The sequence below is a fragment of the Copadichromis virginalis genome, linkage group LG23, assembly GCF_057382275.1.
Source record: "Copadichromis virginalis isolate Kocher_CV1m ecotype Utaka linkage group LG23, C_Virginalis_male_GT1.1, whole genome shotgun sequence".
Taxonomy (NCBI): domain Eukaryota; kingdom Metazoa; phylum Chordata; class Actinopteri; order Cichliformes; family Cichlidae; genus Copadichromis; species Copadichromis virginalis.
In genome coordinates, this window is record NC_140639.1 from 36,986,279 (window position 1) to 37,007,445 (window position 21,167).

The following is a 21,167-nucleotide window of genomic DNA, read 5'->3' on the forward strand; positions in this document are numbered from 1 at the left end:
TCCAGAGTAGGAATCTGGTTAGATACCATATTTCTAAGATTTTCAGGGCCGAGTACAATAACCTCAGTTTTATCTGAATTAAGAAGCAGAAAGTTAGCGGCCATCCAGGTCTTTATGTCTTTAAGACATTCCTGCAGTTTAACTAATTGGTGTGTGTTATCTGGCTTCATAGATAGATAGAGCTGGGTGTCATCTGCGTAGCAGTGAAAATGTATGCTACGTCTTCTAATGATACTGCCTAAGGGAAGCATTTATAATGTAAACAGAATTGGTCCTAGCACTGAACCCTGTGGAACACCATAGTTGACCTTTGACCTTGCATTTTTGACTCATGCAAAAATTGGAGTCTATTAGATAGATATGATACAAACCACTGCAGTGCAGTACCTGTAATACCTACAGCATGCTCTAATCACTCTAATAGGATATTATGGTCGACAGTATCGAATGCTGCACTAAGGTCTAGCAGGACAAGCACAGAGATGAGTCCACTGTCAGAGCCCATAAGAAGATCATTTGTAACCTTCACTAAAGCTGTTTCTGTGCTGTGCTGAGCTCTGAAACCTGACTGAAACTCTTCAAATAAACCATTCCTCTGCAGATGATCTGTTAGCTGTTTGACAACTACTCTTTCAAGGATTTTTGATATGAAAGGAAGGTTGGAGATTGGCCTGTAATTAGCTAAGACAGCTGGGTCTAGAGATGGCTTTTTGAGTAAAGGTTTAACTACAGCCAGCTTGAAGGCCTGTGGTACATAGCCGATTATTAGAGATAGGTTGATCATATTTATGATTGAAGCATTAATTAATGGCAGGACTTCTTTGAGCAGTTTTGTAGAAATGGGGTCTAAAAGACACGTTGATTATTTGGAGGAAGTAATTAGTAATTAATTAAGTAATAATTTCTCTAATGATTAAAATTTTATTTGTGAAGAAGTTCATGAAATCATTACTAGTTAATGTTAAAGGGATGGTTGGCTCAACAGTACTCTGACTTTTTGTCAGCCTGGCTACAGTGCTGAAGAGAAACCTGGGGTTGCTCTTATTTTCTTCAATCAGTGATGAATAGTAAGATGTTCTAGCTTTACAGAGGGCTTTCTTATAATATACCTTTCCTTATATTGTAAGGTAAATACCCTACAATAGTATACAGAAATCCCAACATCCCCTATGACCAAGCACTTTGGCAACAGTGGAAAGAAAAAACTCCCTTTCTGCTTGAGGTAGAAACCTCCGGCAGATTCTCACAACCCTCCGGCAAAACCAGGCTCAGGGAGGGGCTCAAATTATTTTTCCACAACACAAACCAGGCATGAACATGAAGAACTCAAAAAGAAGTTTTAAAATGCTTATCAACCACTTGATCAAAATTACAAAAATGATCAGTTTGTATGGTAAATAAGAGTAACAGGTTGGACATGTTATGCTTTAACACATCAGTTAGCCATTCTGAAATATCAAGAAAAAGATGAAGATGAATTGGTCCCCTCATTGAGTCCCCAATGAGGGGACCCATTCAGAAGGATTTACATAAGAGTCACTGGTGGCACAGGCAATTCAGGGACACAACTTTATTGCAGAGATTTTAAGCATTAAAAAACTTGCAAACAGAAAAATTGGTGCAGAATATTATAAGTAAGGAAATGCACCAGTAAAACATTAAAGGCCAATTGTTAAACATTTTATAACTTATATTAGCAACTGAACTTGTACAAAGAGGATTGGAGACATGGAATTTTGAGGAGGTTGGCCAATTTTTATACAAAATACACCTCGTCCACCTTGTGGACTCAAATGTAATTTACAACACCAACCAGTAAGAGCAATTTCTCCTTTATGCTACAGCTTCATATTGTATGGGTAATCATACGTTTCCTGTTCTCTTCACTCTTGGTTCCCTCTGGCTCAGACGAAGCTGTCTCTCCCCAAGGTTTGATCTGTCTTATTTGTTGCTCTGGTTGTTCGGCCATCCATGCCTTTGTTATACAGTGGGGGTACTAATGTCACTCTGGAGGATGGGGGCGGCATCATGTATGTACGTCTGGTACGGGCAGTGGTGTAGGAAACTGGTCTCTGTGGCCTTTGGGTGGAACTAATGCTAGAAAAACAGGAGACACAAGGTGAGGTAATCCAAGCTGTTATCGGTTGCTAGTTGTGGCCTGCTATACAGGCAGCCACGAATAGAGAAAGGTTACCACTTTACAACCTTTAAGGACTTATTTATTTTACTCACCATGATGGTAGGATTTCTTTCCCAGACAAATAGGCCAGCACTGCCCCTGCACAAATAAGAAGAAGGGATCCTCCCCAGCCAACAAAAATTGCCGCTCCAAGTTCAAACCTGAAGTGAATGCAGATGTGTTTCATTGCATGGATTTTTAAAGTTAATATCTATTTTTAAAAATCAGCTACTATAATATGAATACCACTTGAAAATTACTCACTTCTGTGACCTGAAATTTGGATTCTTAAATTCAGTTATGACTCTGTTAGCCCACCACGAGTAGGTGATCATGCCGCAGCCGCCTACCAGAAAAGAGGCTGTATTTTAAAACCTCTTTTTGGCTATTTTGAAAACTGATCAACCAACATATATGTATTGAAGGATTGTTTACCTGAAGCCAGGTAGGTGATAGCACCAGAAAATGTCACCCTTGAATTGACAATCTCTGTCCCACCTATTTTAGTACATTTCATCCCTATGAGTGTGAGGACGCCACCGAAGAAGCCTGTAATGACAGCACAGACCGCCAGTGCTCTGCAGGCGTGCAAGAACACTGAAAGAAAACAAATACAGTTTATGTTAACATAACAGTTGTGCATTTTATTAAGATAACCTAAAGACATTTGTATGATTTCTCTGCTTCAAATTGTATCTTCAACATAGAAAAACATAGCAATGAGCTAAAGGAACAGCTGAGTAGAAATTAAAAAGAGAGACTGTAAAGTTTTGAAGATCTCAGCATATCCTACCAGGCAGGGCCAGCATGGAGGGGTAGTATTTGCAGTCAGACACCCCCGTGGTGTCTGAGATGCAGTCCATCCACAGGTTGGAGTAGTAGTTGGAGGTGGTCAGCACTACGGTGCCCACCTCTGAGAAAGTCCAGTACTCTGTGGGAAGAGTTGAAGAGACCAGAATCCAGCCACATAAGCAGGACACGAAGCAGCCAATCTCCACGTACATCACCACCGTCCTGTATTTCATGGTGAATTCTGGTCTTCGACCAAAATTCGTAACAGTTGAAAAAGTAAGGTCTCACTGCAGGAAATGTGAATGGGCCTCCTCCTTTGTGTCATTGCTGATGTGTAAGTGTCAGACTAGCAGTGTGGATGCTTTGAGCTCATCTTATCTTTTAGATAGTTTTGTCCAGTAAGCGCCTTTGATGTTGCCACCAGGAACAGCATTACGCCTGCCATTGGTTTTAACCTTTTCATCATGGTGTGCCTCTACTTTGTTTAGGTTCCCTGCTCAGATGTCAAATGTGTAAAAGTCATGGTTTTCATGACTAAACATTAACTGTTGTTTGTGTGATGTTGTGTGTGTGTGTGTGTGGTGGGTGGGGGGGGGGGGGGGGGGGTATTTCATAACTTTCAAGTTTCACGGTGATCCCAGATTTCAAAATTGTTAAACGTATTTGTTTTTCATTGTTTCATATCTGTTATTGTGTAATAACAGAAGACAGCATGGTTTCTGGATCATGTTCATATGGGGCTTATTTGCAATGGTAGACCTTTAACCTGTGTTTGTGGATGAAGTTGTTTCTGAGTACATCGCAGTCTTTTGCGACTTAAAATTGGGGAAAATAATAAAAAAATCCTCCAAAATTTATAGAGATAGTTTTCTGCATTTTGGTGAACCATTGCCTAACTTTATGTCTGAGTGTTTCATGTCGTGCTGTTGTAAATAAAACATGCATTTATGCGATTTGCCGTCATTGCATTCTGCATTCAGCCAGAACTGTCTTATCCAAGCTGTCTTGTCATTTCTGTAAATAGTCTTTTGGAATAGATCTCCAAGCTTCGTCAAGGACATTCCAACGCTCTTTGAATGTTGGCTGCCTTTTGTTTCATTCACTGACAAGATCATCCTACATTACTTCAGTAATGTTGAGATGCTTTTGCATGATGTTTCTGAATCTAAGCTTTTCCTTGCTCATAATGTTATGAGTTCCTCAAAACATCTCTCTATCTTCCTCTTTCAGTCTGATGGAGGGAGAGGATCAAGAATTTTCCTCACGCTTTAAATGTTTTTTCCCCCCCATTGATTCTAGTAGTGGTAACAAAGCACAGTATTTTATATGGTTTACATTTAAGTAAACCAACCTTTTTGGATAGTTAACTACGTGTGGAGTTACACAGTGAATTATACAGCTAGTTAGAGTGAGAATTCACGAGAGGGATTTAAAAACCACATTACCTCAGTTTCGATGGATCTGCTTGTCTATGTAAAAACAACTCGACCACGTTGTTTATGTATAAACAGTAAGCAGCCATGCCTGACACACCTGCATGAGGGAGAGTTGATGACACACGGGGAAAAACACACACAACAAACCAGTAAGTGGGTGTTCCGAGAAGCTTCTGAAATTGTGTCTTTTATCCTGTCTTCCTTCTCTCACCCCAAACGGTCATGGCAGATGGCCCCGCCCCTCCCTGAGCCTGGTTCTGCTGGAGCTTTCTTCTTGTTAAAAGGGAGTTTTTCCTTCCCACTGTTGCCAAAGTGCCTTCTCATTTGGGGGTCATCCTATGGGTCTACCTTACAATATGAAGCACCTTGAGACGACTGTTGTTGTGATTTGGCGCTGTATGAATTGAACTGAATTGAATTGAATTGAATTGAATTGAATTGAATTGAATTGCAGCTCAGGCTTTGTACATGCAAATAAATGATACTCACAGCCGACCACATGGAAAGTAGATGCTGTTTATCAGATCCCATTTATACTTCTCTGGTCTCCCCCAATGTGTCTGCACTCCAATCCAAAAAATGCAATCACTATGCCAGCCAAACCAATGGAGAAACTGCTCAGCAGAAGCTCCCTGACTCCCTGAAGGTGTGCTGAGACAAAGTCCGGAATGGTCAGGCCCCACCATATCTTAAAGACCTCATTATAACATATTATCCCAAAATAGCACACCAGGGTCAGAGTGCAGGCTTACTTTTCGTTCTTTCTCCTTTGGTCACCTCATTTTCTTCTTTCTTAAAGGGCCATTCCAGCATATTGTGTTTACTCAGGGTACTCATAAGTATTAGATTAAACAAAAGGCTATGACATTTAAAGCAACACACACAGAAATATCAGAAGTTTTATCTTTCACAGGTTTTCAGCTAAATACATGGAAACAAATTAAGTGTTTTTGCCATAGACTGCCTTAATAACAAAGTGCCTAAAGATACCATTTAAAATGGGCAAAGTTGGTTGGTCCTGGCTCAGCTTCGGCGCCTAACAAGCTCATCACTGGACCCACTTCAGTTTGCCTACCAGCCTGGCATTGGAGCGGATGATGCCGTCATTCACCTCCTACATCGTTCCCTCGCTCACCTGGAGACCGCTGGAAGCACTGTGAGAATCATGTTCTTTGATTTCTCCAGTGCCTTCAACACCATTCTTCCCTCGGTTCTGAAGGACAAGCTGGAGAACTCTGGAGTGGACCATCACCTCACTACCTGGATTTTGGACTACCTCACCGACCGACCACAGTATGTGAGGACTCAGGGCTGTGTGTCGGACAGGGTCGTCTGCAGTACGGGGGCCCCACAGGGAACGGTTCTGGCTCCGTTCCTCTTCACCATCTACACTGCAGACTTCTCCCACAATTCCACCCAGTGCTTCCTGCAGAAGTTCTCTGATGACTCTGCAATAGTCGGCCTCATCACTGATGGGGACGACAAGGAGTACAGAGGACTGACTCAAGACTTTGTGGACTGGTGCCAGCTGAACTACCTCCAGATCAATGCCAGTAAAACCAAGGAACTGGTGGTAGACTTCCGCAGGCACAAGCATTCTCCACTGCAACCACTGAACATCCAGGGTATGGACATTGAGGCTGTGGACAGCTACAGGTACCTTGGTGTTCATCTGAACAACAGACTGGACTGGACTCATAACTCAGACGCCCTCTACAGGAAAGGGCAGAGCAGGCTGTAGCTGCTGCGGAGACTCAGGTCGTTTGGGGTGGAGGGCCCACTCCTGAAGACCTTCTATGACTCTGTGGTGGCTTCTGCTATCTTTTATGGTGTGGTCTGCTGGGGCGGCAGCATCTCTGCTGGGGACAGGAAGAGACTGAACAGGGTGATCCGAAGGGCCAGTTCTGTTCTAGGATGCCCTCTGGACCCAGTGGAGGTGGTGAGTGACAGGAGAATGGCGGCTAAGCTGTCATCCCTGTTGGACAACGTCTCCCACCCCATGCAGCAGACTGTGACAGCACTGAGCAGCTCCTTTAGTGGCAGACTGCGGCACCCACGGTGTGGGACGGAGAAATTTCGCAGGTCTTTCCTCCCCACTGCTGTCAGACTCCACAACAAAGACTTTAACTGAACAAACACACACATCCACACATGTGCAATAACACTAAGTGCAATAATCTTTTCTGGCATCGTTGTATTTTTACTCAGTTGTATATAGCATTCGTATTCTATTTTTATCTTATTGTATATTTTTATTCTATTTTATTCTACTGTATATAGTATATTATTTTATTCTATTCTGTACAGCTGTGTACTGTATTTATTCTTATTGTATTCTAATTTTTGCATCATAACTTTTGCACTGTCCACTTCCTGCTGTGACAAAACAAATTTCCCACGTGTGGGACTAATAAAGGTTATCTTATCTTATCTTATCTTATCTTAAGTTGTTCCTTGTGTGTAGACACAGCACTGTTTCATTTCTTGAGTTTGCTGCCTTTTTTATGCTTGAATGTTTCTCAGGTCAGCATTAAGTGGTTCAACAAACAGATAAGTTTGTTGAACCTTGGACTGATGTGAGAATGAATGAAAAAGTGAAAGACCGAAAGGTCCAAAGAAAAACTTTGAAAGACCTTCATAAAGCCTGGAGAAGTTTCTCAGAAACACTTTAAAAAAACCAACAAGAAAGTCGTGCTCCTTGGAAGCAAACTAAAAAGAAATGCATAACACTTTAAGATTTTTTTTCTGGAGCCCTCAGTTGATTAAAAACAAGGGAAATTAGGATTAGTAGCTAAAGTGACAAGAACAGCAACTGCAAAGCACTCCACTACATAGCCCTCAAATGAATTTTACCTTTAGTATGTTGTATATATATATATACACACACACACACACGAACACACACACACACACACACATGAACACACACATGAACACACACACACACACACACACACACACACACACACACACACACACACACACACATTTATATAGTTTCTTAATAAAACCCACTCTTATTTTTTCATTTACAGATTCATTTACTTCTAACATTACTCAAATAGGCTATTTTTTGTTTGTTTGTTTGTTTTTATAAATGTTTACCAACTGTTATGTACTCTGAGTTGTTCAACTCAGAAAATATTTATAACATGAAGCTAACATTTTCCAGAGCTTAATTGTTATTGTACTAAAGATTAATTTGAGGGGTCAGGTGGGAGGCACTGACTGATTGGTTTTTTTTGTTTGTTTGTTTTTTCCTGCTTGATTATGGTCATATTATTTCTATCCATTTGACCCCTTTTAACTTTCTATTGTGACTTGTAGGAATAAACTGTGTTTATAACAAACAGAAGATAGCAGCTTTGTATTATGTGGTAAGAAATGTATTATGTTCATTGTGTCAAGGCTATGCTGCAAGGACTGGTTGCCTGTGATCTTTGCTTGGGTTTCTATATAGCAGTTGCAGTGTCTGGATATTCTAACACTAAACACTTTGTTTTCAAGATTTTCCACAAGGTGCGATGCTCAATTGACAGAGATAGAAGTATTGTATTGTACTGAATCTTTATTTTGAACATGTTAAAATAGTATAACAACAACAAAAGAGGGAAAAAGACAAAGCAAACAAAACGAAAACAAAGCAATAATAATTATAACTTACATGTTCAAAAAGGAGAAGGAAGAAGCATCAACTTATTTAATCCCACCACATATCCACTATTTATTAACTAACAGTCTGCACTTTTTATTTTCTGTCCATCAGAAGTCTCTAGCTATAGATGAAATCACATTAATTGTTCTATTTATTTCCTCTAATGTGAAGCAGCCTACCTCCAGTAGGCCATAGCAAGTGTGCAACCCACAAACATCCAGCCTAGTATGCTAAGCAGTAGCCCCAGGATCTGACCCGGTCTCCTCCACATCCCTTTCATTTGGTAAATATATGCAATACACCAGCAATGATAAGAATGCAATTTATACCACATATTAAAATATTGAAGTATCTGACTGCTTGGTCATCACATGCTCTGAAGTTTTTTTTTTACCTAATAATTGATATTTGTTCAAATATAAGAGTTTTTGACATATGGTGCAATCTCACTCCCTAAAGTGCCTGACATAGAGGTTTGTGCCCTGCTTCTATGGCTGTTCCTGCCACTCCTCACTTCTGACAGACTTGATAGGCTAGACCTTGAAGAGAGGCCAGACTGTGACCCAGATCTTGATCCTAAATCTGTCTTCAGCTCAAACCTTTCAGACCTTTCTGACTGGGTGGAACGCCCTGACTTGGTCGTGCGTCTGGATCTTGAGGCAATGCTAGATAAATCTGAGCCCTCCGACCTTGATAATAGCTCAGAAATAGAGGACAGTTTGGTCTTGGATGTGATTTCCGACACTGTGGACAGAGATGTGGTGGACTTGTTTTGCAATGGGTCTGGCAATCCCTTGACAACCACCCTAAGGAAGGAGATGCACATTATTGTCAAACATGACAGTTACATGTTCCACTAAGCAAGACATAATAAAAAACAAATTAGTATTAATTGATAGGTCAGCCAAACTGTTGATGTTTTTAATTATTATTTATTATTATTTGCCTTCTTTCAAGTCATACACATTTACTTTCGATTATTCATCCTGGCTCTTCATGGCACTTCTACTACTTTTGGTCATTTTGTCACAGGCTGGGTCTCCGACCCAGCACTTTGAGCTTTCTTTGTATTGTTCTCATTTTTTGAGATGTTGTTAGTTTTGTGGTATTTCCTATTTGCCTTTAGTTTAGGCAGTTATTGTTCCTGGGTTTTCTGTTTGAGTTCTTGCATTATTCATCACGTATTTGGTATGTTAAGTTTGTATTGTCATGTCTAGTTTTAGTGTTTCCTGTTTTATTCTGACAGTGTCATGTGTTCTTTGGTCATTGTATTTAGTTTCACTCCTCCTGGTCCTGTCATTAGATTCATGTCAGTCAGCTGTTTCCTCATGTGTCGCCACTTCCCCTGATCACCTCATGTCTGTATTTAAGCCTTTTGTTTTCTTCATGCCATTGTCAGTTCGTCTGTTTATTCTCACCAGAGTCATAGTCATAGCCTGTTTATTTTTCCACCTCGGTCATAGTTATAGTTTTTGGTCTTAGTACCTTTAGTGTTTTGTTTCTTAGTGTTTTGTCAGTTCAGTGTTTTGTTTCTTAGTGTTTTGCCTGTTTACTTTGGTCTCTTGGTTCATTTCCTGCCGTCATCGCAATAAAGGTTCACTTTTCTGTTAATCATTACTATTCCTCGTCATCATCTGCTTTTGGGTCCTGTTTCCGCACACATCGGCGCACCCCGCCGTGACAGAACGAACTGACCAGTCATGGACCCAGCGGATTCTGCTCTCACCGAGTGTCTGGAGGAGACTGCTCGGATCCAAGCGATCCTCGACCGCTTCTTTACAGCGCCCGATTTGAAGAGCAAGCTAGTAATGATCAACGCTGCTGAAGCTATTATGGAGAGGGATCCCCGCCTTCTCCAGCTCCCGGACTCACCTGCCATCGTTGATGCCTTTACGAGGATAAAGGAGATGCTGCAGGCCCAGGGACTGTCGAGTCAGGAAATGGCTTCCAGCACCCACCAGTCACAACAACCCCACAATCAGTCATCTCCATTGCTGCCTCCGGAACCTGAGTGTGTTCGTGTCGGTTCGCTGAGATTCGCCGCAGCGTCACCACCTCTCAGCTCACCAGTTTCCACGCCCTCATCACAGTCTCGCCATACTCCTGTCACAGTTCAGCGCGAGGAAGCGCCGCACACCATAGACTTGGACGACGACGAGCGCCAGTCTATATTCTGCGCTCTCTTGGAGGAGGAGCTCCGGTGGAAGCCGTGGCTCATTCCGGAGCACGAGCACTCTTTCCGGGGAACTCGACTGGCTCTCGGGGGACCTCGGAGTTACCAGGGACTTCCACCCATCGCTCCGCCGTCTTCCACTCCTAAGAAAAAGCGGCGTGCGCGCCACCGACGCTCCGTATCACAAACGCAAGTGAGTGATTACATTTTGGCTCCTCATGTTTTCTCTCAGGAAGTTGTTGAAATTGACACTACTTTTCCGGTTAATGAGCCCGGCTATACAGTGACTGTTTGCCCTGGAAAAGCTAGCCATCAGGCTCAGCTAAGCTGCTGTGGTACTGCTATCCAGGCCGGTCTGGAGCCAGAGACGGAGGTACAGCTGGTGCGGCCAATTTCAGTGTCAGCCGGAGGGCCCGGGGAGCCCGTCCGGCCTCATGTTTCGTCTGCTGGAGGTTCAGGAGAACCCAGCCAGCTTCATGCTTCATTTGCTGGAGGTTCAGGAGAACCCAGCCAGCTTCATGTTCTGTCTGCTGGAGGTTCAGGAGAACCCAGCCAGCCTCATGTTTCGTCTGCTGGAGGTTCAGGAGAACCCAGCCAGCTTCATGCTTCGTCTGCTGGAGGTTCAGGAGAACCCAGCCAGCTTCATGCTTCCTCTGCTGGAGGTTCAGGAGAACCCAGCCAGCCTCATGTTTCGTTTGCTGGAGGTTCAGGAGAACCCAGCCAGCTTCATGCTTCGTCTGCTGGAGGTTCAGAAGAATCCAGCCAGCTTCATGCTTCACTTGCTGGAGGTTCGGGAGAACCCAGCCAGCTTCATGTCTCGTCTGCTGGAGGTTCGGGAGAACCCAGCCAGCTTCATGTTTCGTCTGCTGAAGGTTCAGGAGAACCACATCAGCCTCGCCATGTCCAGCCTCACGCCACGTCTGCTGGCGGGCCCGAGGAGCCCGTCCAGCCTCACGCCACGTCTGCTGGCGGGCCCGAGGAGCCCGTTCAGCCTCATGCTTCGTCAGCTGGAGGGCCTGAGGAGCCCGTCTGGCCACCTTCTGCTTCACCACCTGTGGCTGCCTCACTGTCACCTGGTTCTGCCTCTGCTACGCCAGGACCAGCTCCAGCCTGTGCTTCGTCAGCCGCAGCTCCAGCCTGTGCTTCGTCAGCCGCAGCTCCAGCCTGTGCTTCGTCAGCCGCAGCCTCAGAGCCTTCGTCCTCGCCTGGTCCGGCTTCAGCCTCAGAGTCTTCATCCTCGCCTGGTCCGGCTTCTGCATCAGCTGCTCCTGCTCCACCTGGTCCGGCTCCGGCATCAGCTGCTCCTGCTCCACCTGGTCCGGCTCCGGCTTCAGCCTCAGAGTCTTCGTCCTCGCCTGGTCCGGCCTCGGCTTCAGCCTCAGAGTCTTCGTCCTCGCCTGGTCCGGCTTCTGCATCAGCTGCTCCTGCTCCACCTGGTCCGGCTCCGGCTTCAGCCTCAGAGTCTTCGTCCTCGCCTGGTCCGGCCTCGGCTTCAGCCTCAGAGTCTTCGTCCTCGCCTGGTCCGTCCTCGTCAGAGTCTTCGTCCTCGCCTGGTCCGTCCTCGTCAGAGTCTTCAGCCTCGCCTGGTCCGTCCTCGTCAGAGTCTTCAGCCTCGCCTGGTCCGTCTTCGTCAGAGTCTTCAGCCTCGCCTGGTCCGTCAGAGTCTTCAGCCTCGCCTGGTCCGTCCTTGACTTCAGCCTTGCCTGGTCCGTCCTCGTCTTCAGCCTCGCCTGGTCCGTCCTCGTCTTCAGCCTCGCCTGGTCCGTCCTCGTCAGAGTCTTCAGCCTCGCCTGGTCCGTCCTCTGCCTGTGCTTCTGCTACGCCTGGTCCGGCCTCTGCCTGTGCTTCTGCTACGCCTGGTCCGGCCTCTGCCTGTGCTTCTGCTACGCCTGGTCCGGCCTCAGCCTCTGTTTTAGCGTCACCTGGTCCTGTGCCCTCCAAGCCTCGGCCGGTACGCCTGACACTTGGGCGCCGCCGCCGCCTTCCGCACGGCCGGCCGCCTGAACTGTTTCTACGCCGTTGCCGTCCGCACGGTCGGCCCCCTGAACGGTTTCCATGTCGCCACCTTTGCCGTCCGCACGGTCGGCCCCCTGAACGGTTTCCATGTCGCCACCATTGCCGTCCGCACGGACGGCCCCCGGAACTGTTCGACCATGGACTTCTGTGCCGTTGGCCTCCGGGCCGGCCCCCTGATCACATGAACTATGATTTTCTGGACCGTCACCCTCCGGGTCGGCCCCCTGAGGAGTCATGAACTGTTCCCTGCGCTCCTGTGATTTTGATGGACGTTTTGTTTTTGGTTTTTTTTGGCCTTGTTTTTCCACCTCGGTCATAGTTATAGTTTTTGGTCTTAGTACCTTTAGTGTTTTGTTTCTTAGTGTTTTGTCAGTTCAGTGTTTTGTTTCTTAGTGTTTTGCCTGTTTACTTTGGTCTCTTGGTTCATTTCCTGCCGTCATCGCAATAAAGGTTCACTTTTCTGTTAATCATTACTATTCCTCGTCATCATCTGCTTTTGGGTCCTGTTTCCGCACACATCGGCGCACCCCGCCGTGACACATTTAGGCTTCTGCCTCGGAGGTTTTGGCATACCTGCTCATTATTTTAAATGGCATGTCCTTTTTCTGTCTTCATCATTCTTCTGTTTTCAGTGCTCTAAACATTTAGCACAACTCTTCAGGTTTTGGGGGTACCAGCATTGGTAATCGTTAGCGGGAGTAGTCCTTCTGAGTTTCTGATGTTTCCTGTCCTCCACAGGAATGATTCAAGCATGGTTCTTATAAAGTCACGTGGATCCCTGTATTATCTGCCATTTTAGCAGCATCTCCTTGGCCTCTATACAGTAACTCTTTCCATTAACATCTTGGAAAAGTCCTGCATTTAGAATTGGTAATAGCTCTATCTCTACTGTTTCATTTCAAAGATCTTCACTAAATAGGTTGGTAGGTGCTGCTCTATCAGCCTTACAAGCCTTTCTTTCCACCCTCAGTCGTGTAGCGCCAAACACATCAAAGTTGCCTAGGAGGCTTAATGTTGTAAGGTAAGTCCTTATAATTCAAAACAGCTTTCCTTCCACTCATCTCCAAATCATTTGCACATCTTCTGCCTTACTTTTCTAAGTTACCAAGTCTAAATTCAGTCGGCATCGAGCTGGTGGTGGTATAAAAGTCTTACTCTTACTCCCACTCCTAACTCTTTGCCTCATTATGTTCTGTGTGCTCTCTACTGGCCTACAGCAGCACAAGCCTTAATGCAGTGTCTTCTCTCCACTGTTCCTTGCAACTCTCAGCCTTTCGTAGCCTTTTTTTCTCTCTGTGGGCCATCAGCGGCCCCGAGCATTATTGTCGGCTCTTCTCTCCTGTGCTGCAACTTTCAGCCTTTGTAGCCTTTCTATTCTGTCAATTATCAGAAGCCCTGTGCCAACGCTGCTCTTACCGCTTGCATTTTCAGTCTTTGCAGGTTCTCTGTTCTGTCAGCTATCTGCAGCCCAGGGCCTTAACCCAAGCTCAACCTCTCTGGCCTTTGATATCCCTCAGTTTTCCCTTCCAATCAAATGGCAAACATAGCCTGCCATTGGAGGGCCACTGCCAGGCCCAGAACTCATGCTGGTATTTTGGGTGGTCTGTTGTTGTTGCTCTTCTCTGTGCTTATGCTTCCTATGCCTTGCCATGCCATGCATTACTCCTTACATGCATAGGTTTCCTTTCCCATGGGCCAGAACTCTGCTGCAGTAAGATCTTTTTTTTCTTTTGGGATCTTGCTCTATCCCCTTTCACAGCTGGGGTTCTGTTCTGCCAAGACGGACCATTGTAGTCTAATCATGCAATACCCCTATCTAATTTCTGTTCATTAATAAATTACGTTCATTCTTTCAAATAATCTCTCTTTATTGAAATAAGCTTCTGCATAAGTTCTTTAAGGACAATCTATGGTCTCTCATCTGTCTGCTCCCAGGTTCTGCTGGCTAAATTAAAGCTTTATCACTCCAACTTTATCATGTTGTCAAGGTGTTTGTCATCACTGGTCTAGTCCAGTAACACTCTCCTGGCTTTCTCCAAGCCAATCAGCACTCATGCTGTGTAGTTTAAATCTCATTCTCATTCTCCCTTTCTGTTCCGCTAAGACGAGCCATTGTAGACAAACCGCCAAATTTGTCATTTCTCGTGTTCATTCTTTCAAATGATCTCTCCTTATTGAACTACCCTTACCAAATACCAGATTTGACAAAGAGGGGCAGGTCTAGGGATGGGTATCGAAACCCGGGTCTTGTTGAGAACCGGTTCCCACTGTTTCAATTCCTTGTAATTGTTTGGCATTTTTGCAAACAATTCCCTTGTCGATTTCAGTCACCCCACATGACCTGGCAGGAAACATGGCGGCTCAAACGCTCAAAAGTTTGGTTATACTTTACGAGAACGGATGACAGCAGGGCAACTTGCAATACTTGCAAAGTAGATATTTCATTTAAGGGAGGAAACACTACAAAGATGCAAAAGCATTTGCTCACAAAACAAGCGATGACCTTAAATGAATGTCGTGTTTTTAATTCCGCTCCGGACTCAACCCAGCAGCAGCGGTAACGTTTGAACGTCCTCTCCCGTTAATGCGGCAGGTAAATAATCAACTAACAGTGCATATTATGTTAGCGCGATCTGCCTTATTACAAAACCTGCCATTACTGTGCGCTGCATTTAGGTGACCATGAGGCTCAGATGCTGGCAGTTCTCGCTGCAGTCTACCGGTAGCGTCTCCTTTCAGGCCAGGATAGACGAATGTCACCAAGCAGTGACTAAGTTTGTGGTAAAAGGCTTGCACCCATTTGCCACAGTATATCCCTCTGATTTTCGGTAAGTGAATGTGTTTAATTGTAGGCAGGGACATTACTGGATATTCTTGTGTATTTACTACAGCATAATTTATGTTATACTTTGTTATTGCTACAGAAGAATATTTATTTTATTATTTTACATTTACAATTTTTTTTCCTGGGGACCCTGTGACACCACATTGAAGAGCAGTAGGCTGTGGATCTCTAAAGATCTCACTGTTGGGTTTGTAAGGCCATGTTACTCTTAAATTTCTATCTTGTTCAAGAGAAGATATAAAACACAGTTCTAAGCTAATCAACCTTAGTGTTCTCCTTATTTTTTTAAAAATTGATAAGAGAATCGATAAAGAATCGAACCGTTAAACAGAATCGAAAATGGAATCAGAATCGTGAAAATCTTATCAATTCCCATCCCTAGACAGGTCTGACTGTGTAACAAGTTGTTTGCCATTAAGTGTGTTGATTCATAACACAAATGATCCTCAATTTTGACAAAGTTGCAAAATAGACATATATTATTAAGACTTAAAATTAGTGATTGAGCCCATACACTTGGCAGGTAATGTTAACAGAGGTTAGCATGGAAAGCCGTTTTCCCATAGACTTATACAGGACTTCTTTTTGCAACCACCATTTTTACAACCATTTAATGGCCTTCAGATAGAAAGCATTGGCCTCATTTTTCCTACCTGGAAGCTACATTTCTCTTCTATACTGTCCAAGCACTTACTTTTTCTCTCTTCCACAGAGCGGTGTGCACACTGACCATAGATAAAAGGCACCACCAGTGATGTGAAAGGCTGAGCCCACCCAGCCAAGAAATATTGGGGTGCCAAGGTTAAACCTGTTGGTTGCAAACCAGAGAGATGCTGAGATCATAATTTTAAAATTTCCGTTTTATTCAATGTCGGTTAACATTTATTCTGTGTAACTATGGTTACTTACTGGAGTCCAGTGGGACCAGGGTCAATATGTATTGCATAGACATACTGTGCATAGACACCATACCCAGATGTGGACAGCACTCCTGAATGCAAATCAAATTTAAAAAAATAGAGTCAAAAGTTACACTGGCTGCTATGCATATTGCATATGCAACATATGTTTGTATGCATAAGATATATAATACATTTTGGGGTCAGCTTGAAAGAAAGGCAGATGTGAAATGTAATCTAAGAGTCATAGATGCAAAATTATATTTTGTCAGTTTTCAACCAATTACTCATTAATTGACCTTTAAGACCTTGGTCGATTTGGGCCATGTTTTAATGGATTGTTTGATGATGACATCCCTACAACGTTTCATCAGAATTCATTCAGAATTGTTCAAGTTATCATATTTACAGACAGAAGGAATCTCATGCATCCTACCAAAATCATAACTGCCTGGCAGAGGTAAAAACTTGAATATTCTGGCAATTATTTCATGGTTCAGTGGTAAACGCTTCAAAAAGGATATTAAGTTACTGTGCTGAATGTCAACAGTAAGTTACCTTTATCCAGCCTTGACATAAATTAACCAGCAAAATCCATGAGCAGACAATGAATAGAACTTAAGTACACAAAGCCATCCCTTTGTGTACTTTTAGAAGCCCTCCCTTCTAAAAGAGTGATAATATGGTATTCACACCCTATGATTTTATAGTAATTAAAGTTAGACATTTACCACTGATGATGTGGCAACATCCACCAATGTAGATCTTCTTGTATTTTGATTGTACTTTTCCTCCAATGTAGGTGCACTCCATACCCAGCAGACTAAGTACAAACCCCAGCATGCCTACAGAAAGAGCCGACATCAACAGGGCTCTCACTATTTGGACATAGTCTAGAGTGACAATAAAGGACAGACAAAGGTTTATATAAACATTCTTGATTTGCAAATGAGAATAAATACAGCTTGAATACTGAATATGTTGACATACCTTCCACAGACCAGAGTACAGGGAAATCCTTACAGTTGGTGACAGCAGTTGAGTCTGTAAAACAAGATCTCCACAGACTAGTCCAGTGCCAGGCTACCTTGATGACAGCCGAACCTCCCATGCCCCCAACGGAGGCAATCTTCCAGCCCTCCATTGCCATAGTGCAGGCCACAAAGATCCAACCCAGTACCGTCATCAGGAACCCCCAGATCTGAACCACTCGAATTTTCATTGTATGGATTGTTGTTGTTTCCTTTCTAGATTTCTGACCCAGAAGCTTTTGTTTATTTAAGCTTGAATCCTTTTTCACCCAACTGCAAACCACCAGTTTGTTGAGTTTCTTTTTTAATTTTTAAGATGGTAGTTGGTGATTCAAGCAGTCCTCGGTCTCCAAACTCAAACAAATGCTCTTCTCAGAGAGAAGTGAATATCGTGTTTAAAAAAGGGGATGTGTGGTGTTGTTATCCAGATATTTCTTTTTGCATGTCTGTGTGGGATAAAGCAGTAATGCAGGTCCTCATGGGTCTGAGATTGCTTACCTTAGCATGTATCTCAAATTACCGGAGACATATCCACTGTTTTCAGACAGCTTAAAAGAAGAAGGACCTATTTATAGCATGAGGCGTTTTCTTTTCTAATTCATAATTAATACTGAGATTTGTTTTTATATCAGGCTTTTTAAGTTCCCTCCATAATATAGCTAAAAAGCATGGAATTTAAAAACATCACAAAACCTTAAAATAATGAATAGGAAAGGTTACCTAATTAAAAGAGAGATTTTAGAATATTTCTTTACTTCTTCTGCATCTTCCACAACTGCTGGGTCAAACGGTACAATTTAAGGAAGGGTTGCCAGACTAAGGATGTAAAGGTCTAGCTTGATATTTTTTTCAATAATCCGATTGTTCAGTCTGACGTCACTAGCCGTGTCTGGACCTAAACCCCGCTGCAGGTCCATATATCAAACGATCACTATGGCATTACTGAGAGTTGAAAAACTGTCTAAAGTCTTTCATCTTTAATAAAATGATCAGCGTTCTGCTCTACCAGGTGTAACAATTGAGTTTAACATCCAGGCATCCATGAAAACTGAATTTATGACATTTAACGGAGTTAGAAGTTAGCAGGGAGTTAGCTCGCTAGCTTCTATCTAAATACAATATAGCATGTCAAAGGAGCTTGCAAGGAAAGCGTCTGGACTTCTTTAAGTTACTTGAAGACGTTTCACCTCTCATCCGAGAAGCTTCTTCAGTTCTAAGGTCAAATGGTGGAGAGTCCCAGATATAAACCTAGTGGGAGTATCCCCCCACAGAGGGACAAAAGGACCCCCTAATGATCCTCTAATCGCCTGAGCCAAGGTGTGATAAACCTAGTGGGATACTCCCACTAGGTTTATATCTGGGACTCTCCACCATTTGACCTTAGAACTGAAGAAGCTTCTCGGATGAGAGGTGAAACGTCTTCAAGTAACTTAAAGAAGTCCAGACGCTTTCCTTGCAAGCTCCTTTGCCTACGATGACCTGGATGACTGAGAACCTTCACAGACAATATAGCATGTCCTGACTGCGGGGTTTTGGAAACAAATTAAAACGTACAGCTCTGCTATCACTTCCAGCATAAATGAAGACAGAAAACTAAACAGCAGTGACGTTTGTAGGGTTACTGAAGTTGAGCTAGCTGGTATATAATGATGTGCTACGTGACCACTAGCGACACAGCTATGTTAGCATAATATAAACAAGCTAACTTTTTTTTCCACTTGATAAAAGTTAACGTGAGTGTTCTCGGTGGACATGAACAAATGTAATCGCATGGCAGGATGCTGTAAAAGGACCAAACTTCAGCCAGGAGAACAACTGAGATAATCCATCCACAATACGAGGTTAGTCATTCATATACTGCTGCATGGGCTGGGCTGTAGTTACATCCTAAGGTTTTAAAAACTGAGCTTAAATAAATGATTAGCAGTAATAAAAGCCGAGGGAGGTCAACAGTGATCACTGACTGTTTTAGGAGCTTTTTGAGATCAAATAGAAGAAAATACATAACATTAAACATGTTAACAACACAAAAGCCATATTAAACGCAGACTACTTTAGCCCCGGAAGTAGGATTCGTCGCGTCATCACTGAACAACCGGATATGTCATAATTCGGAACCATAGTCGGTGACCAATATACCAAAAGCTACACTCATCCACCCTCACTCTTTCCACACTCTATACTGTGCTATGTGATAGAGGCAGAAATGCTGCAAAATTAAATGTTAGCAAATAACTATTTCAAACTGATCCCCATTTTGATTCACAAAATGGTAACAAAGGTTCCCAGTTTTGTTTGACTCTGGCTATAAACCAAGTACAAATGGATTTGTGTCTAGCAGAATTTTTTTCTTTCTTTTTTGACATGTCATGTTTTAATATTTCTCCATTGCCAGCCATAATGAGACAGTGTGCCTTTAGTACATACCGATGTCTGGCATCTATATTTTATTATAAGTGCTTAACCAGTTACCCTTTCGATTTTTGGTACATATAATCCCGCTTTCCAACCATAGTGTGTTAGACTGAGATGCTATGAGTTACAGCACAAGCTGAGCTCCGGACCTCTTAATTTTCCAGATTTTACTTTCCAATTCTTAACTTCATGCAATTACCTCATAATGGGAACTCTAGAATGATGATGTGCTTCTTAACCAAGTTGTGGATGTGTAGGGGTAATGTAAATGTACAATATTGATGTGCTTTTACAAAGCACATCAGAAAAACATTTCTCATTGTGATTGGATTCCGCCTCATTTCTATAAAGGACATGACAGTTTATGGGATGACGTGCCTTGAGACAACTGTTAATGTGATATGCAACTATATAAATAACATTGAAATGAAACTGAATTGAATTTATGCAACAGACAGGGAGTTATTTTTGCCAATTTGCCTTAAATTCAGATTCATGAAATTCTTCCTCATATATATGGGGAAACCACAGACACATGGCCTGTTGCATATGGAAAAGATAATATATATATATATATATATATATATATATATATATATATATATATATATATATATATATATATATTATAAAGTTTCTATCTGTCTTGTGTGAAACTTGTGTGAAAAACATACAAGAGTGAAAACAGATATATATAAAAAATTATATAAATGAAACTTGTATGTTTTGGATACTTACTAAAACAATATATGAAAGTGGCCACTTTCATGAGTAAATCATATAAGCCTTATATGATTCACTATATGAAGTAGGCCACATCTGATGCAAGTCTTTTATAAGTTTTTTCTATTTCTTTTCCATATGGGGTCCCACATAAATGATATTAATAAAGGAGAATTGATGTAACAGGAATGAAACGCTAAAGAAACTAGGGACTGAATATACTAAAGGAGAAAAATATATAACAACAATATAAACACTAAAAAAAAAAAACAAGAATCACTTAGAATCAACCTCAAAAACACACTGAGTCACACAAGCCACAACACTTCCATCCGTCTGTTTTCTTCCACTTACCTAATTCTGGGTTGGTTGGCTGCTGGAGCCTGTGCCAGCTGTTATAGGGAGAGAGGCAGATCCTCCAGTCTATCTCAGGTAGTCCCTACCAATAAGTCAAAAGATTGATAAACTGTCCCTTAAACTGATGCTATTCTGGCCCGCTGATTTTTGAAATAATAAAATCAGACTTTATGTATAAAAATTATAACAAGCAACGTATGAGATCACATTGCTTGATATTTCAACTAAAAGAGTGACCTTTACAAGTCTTCTTGAAATATGTAATAAAGCTGCTTGAAGCATTCTTCTCAATTTTGCCTCCGGCATTTAAGCTGCTAGTTATTAGTAATTTTGCCAGGACCTCACTGTGTGGCGGGCTGCATAATTACAGCATAGCGTCTTTGTGCTGCTCTAATTAGACTTAAATCTGAGGTAATGAGAGTTCCGGGGAGTGATGAATGTTCTTTTAGTTCAGATGAAAGAGCTCTTTTTTTGTTCCAAAGTTCACCCAGCTTATATTAAAGTTATTGTTAGTGTGGTAGAGAAATATACTGATATTTTGGAGGCTGGGCAGCCTTAATATCTTTATGAAAGATGGTTTAAATTAGCTTTAAATTAGATTCCCAGCCATCAACCCTGAAAAGTCCCTCCCCTTGTAGGTACTTAA

The 21,167-nt window shown here is 42.6% G+C and overlaps 2 protein-coding genes across 2 annotated transcripts; both read right to left on the bottom strand.

Moving 5' to 3' along the window:
* Positions 1-1,555: 1,555 nt before the first annotated feature.
* On the bottom strand, positions 1,556-3,338 carry cldn10d (claudin 10d). Its single transcript, XM_085448886.1, has 5 exons — positions 2,973-3,338; positions 2,615-2,776; positions 2,444-2,525; positions 2,233-2,340; positions 1,556-2,097 (listed from the first exon to the last, which is right to left on the bottom strand). Exons 1-5 carry the CDS (start codon positions 3,202-3,204, stop codon positions 1,905-1,907), a joined length of 777 nt encoding a protein of 258 aa, XP_085305012.1. The 5' UTR covers positions 3,205-3,338; the 3' UTR covers positions 1,556-1,904.
* A 4,633-nt stretch (positions 3,339-7,971) lies between these two features.
* cldn10e (claudin 10e) lies at positions 7,972-17,489 on the bottom strand. The gene is made up of 5 exons (XM_085448885.1): positions 16,986-17,489; positions 16,727-16,888; positions 16,006-16,087; positions 15,791-15,904; positions 7,972-8,868 (listed from the first exon to the last, which is right to left on the bottom strand). Exons 1-5 carry the CDS (start codon positions 17,215-17,217, stop codon positions 8,475-8,477), a joined length of 984 nt encoding a protein of 327 aa, XP_085305011.1. The 5' UTR covers positions 17,218-17,489; the 3' UTR covers positions 7,972-8,474.
* Positions 17,490-21,167: the final 3,678 nt, after the last annotated feature.

What these genes read in the sequence shown, in the direction of transcription:
- cldn10d (XM_085448886.1), bottom strand. Translation starts at nt 3,204, where the DNA reads ATGAAATACAGGACGGTGGTGATGTACGTGGAGATTGGCTGCTTCGTG. An exon ending in CCAAATTTCAGGTCACAGAA is followed by an intron (nt 2,341 to 2,443) that starts GTGAGTAATTTT and finishes CATTCACTTCAG; the next exon opens with GTTTGAACTTGGAGCGGCAA. An exon ending in AAAGAAATCCTACCATCATG is followed by an intron (nt 2,098 to 2,232) that starts GTGAGTAAAATA and finishes CTGTTTTTCTAG; the next exon opens with CATTAGTTCCACCCAAAGGC.
- cldn10e (XM_085448885.1), bottom strand. Translation starts at nt 17,217, where the DNA reads ATGAAAATTCGAGTGGTTCAGATCTGGGGGTTCCTGATGACGGTACTG. An exon ending in ATGTTGCCACATCATCAGTG is followed by an intron (nt 16,088 to 16,726) that starts GTAAATGTCTAA and finishes ATTTGCATTCAG; the next exon opens with GAGTGCTGTCCACATCTGGG. An exon ending in CCTGGTCCCACTGGACTCCA is followed by an intron (nt 15,905 to 16,005) that starts GTAAGTAACCAT and finishes TGCAACCAACAG; the next exon opens with GTTTAACCTTGGCACCCCAA.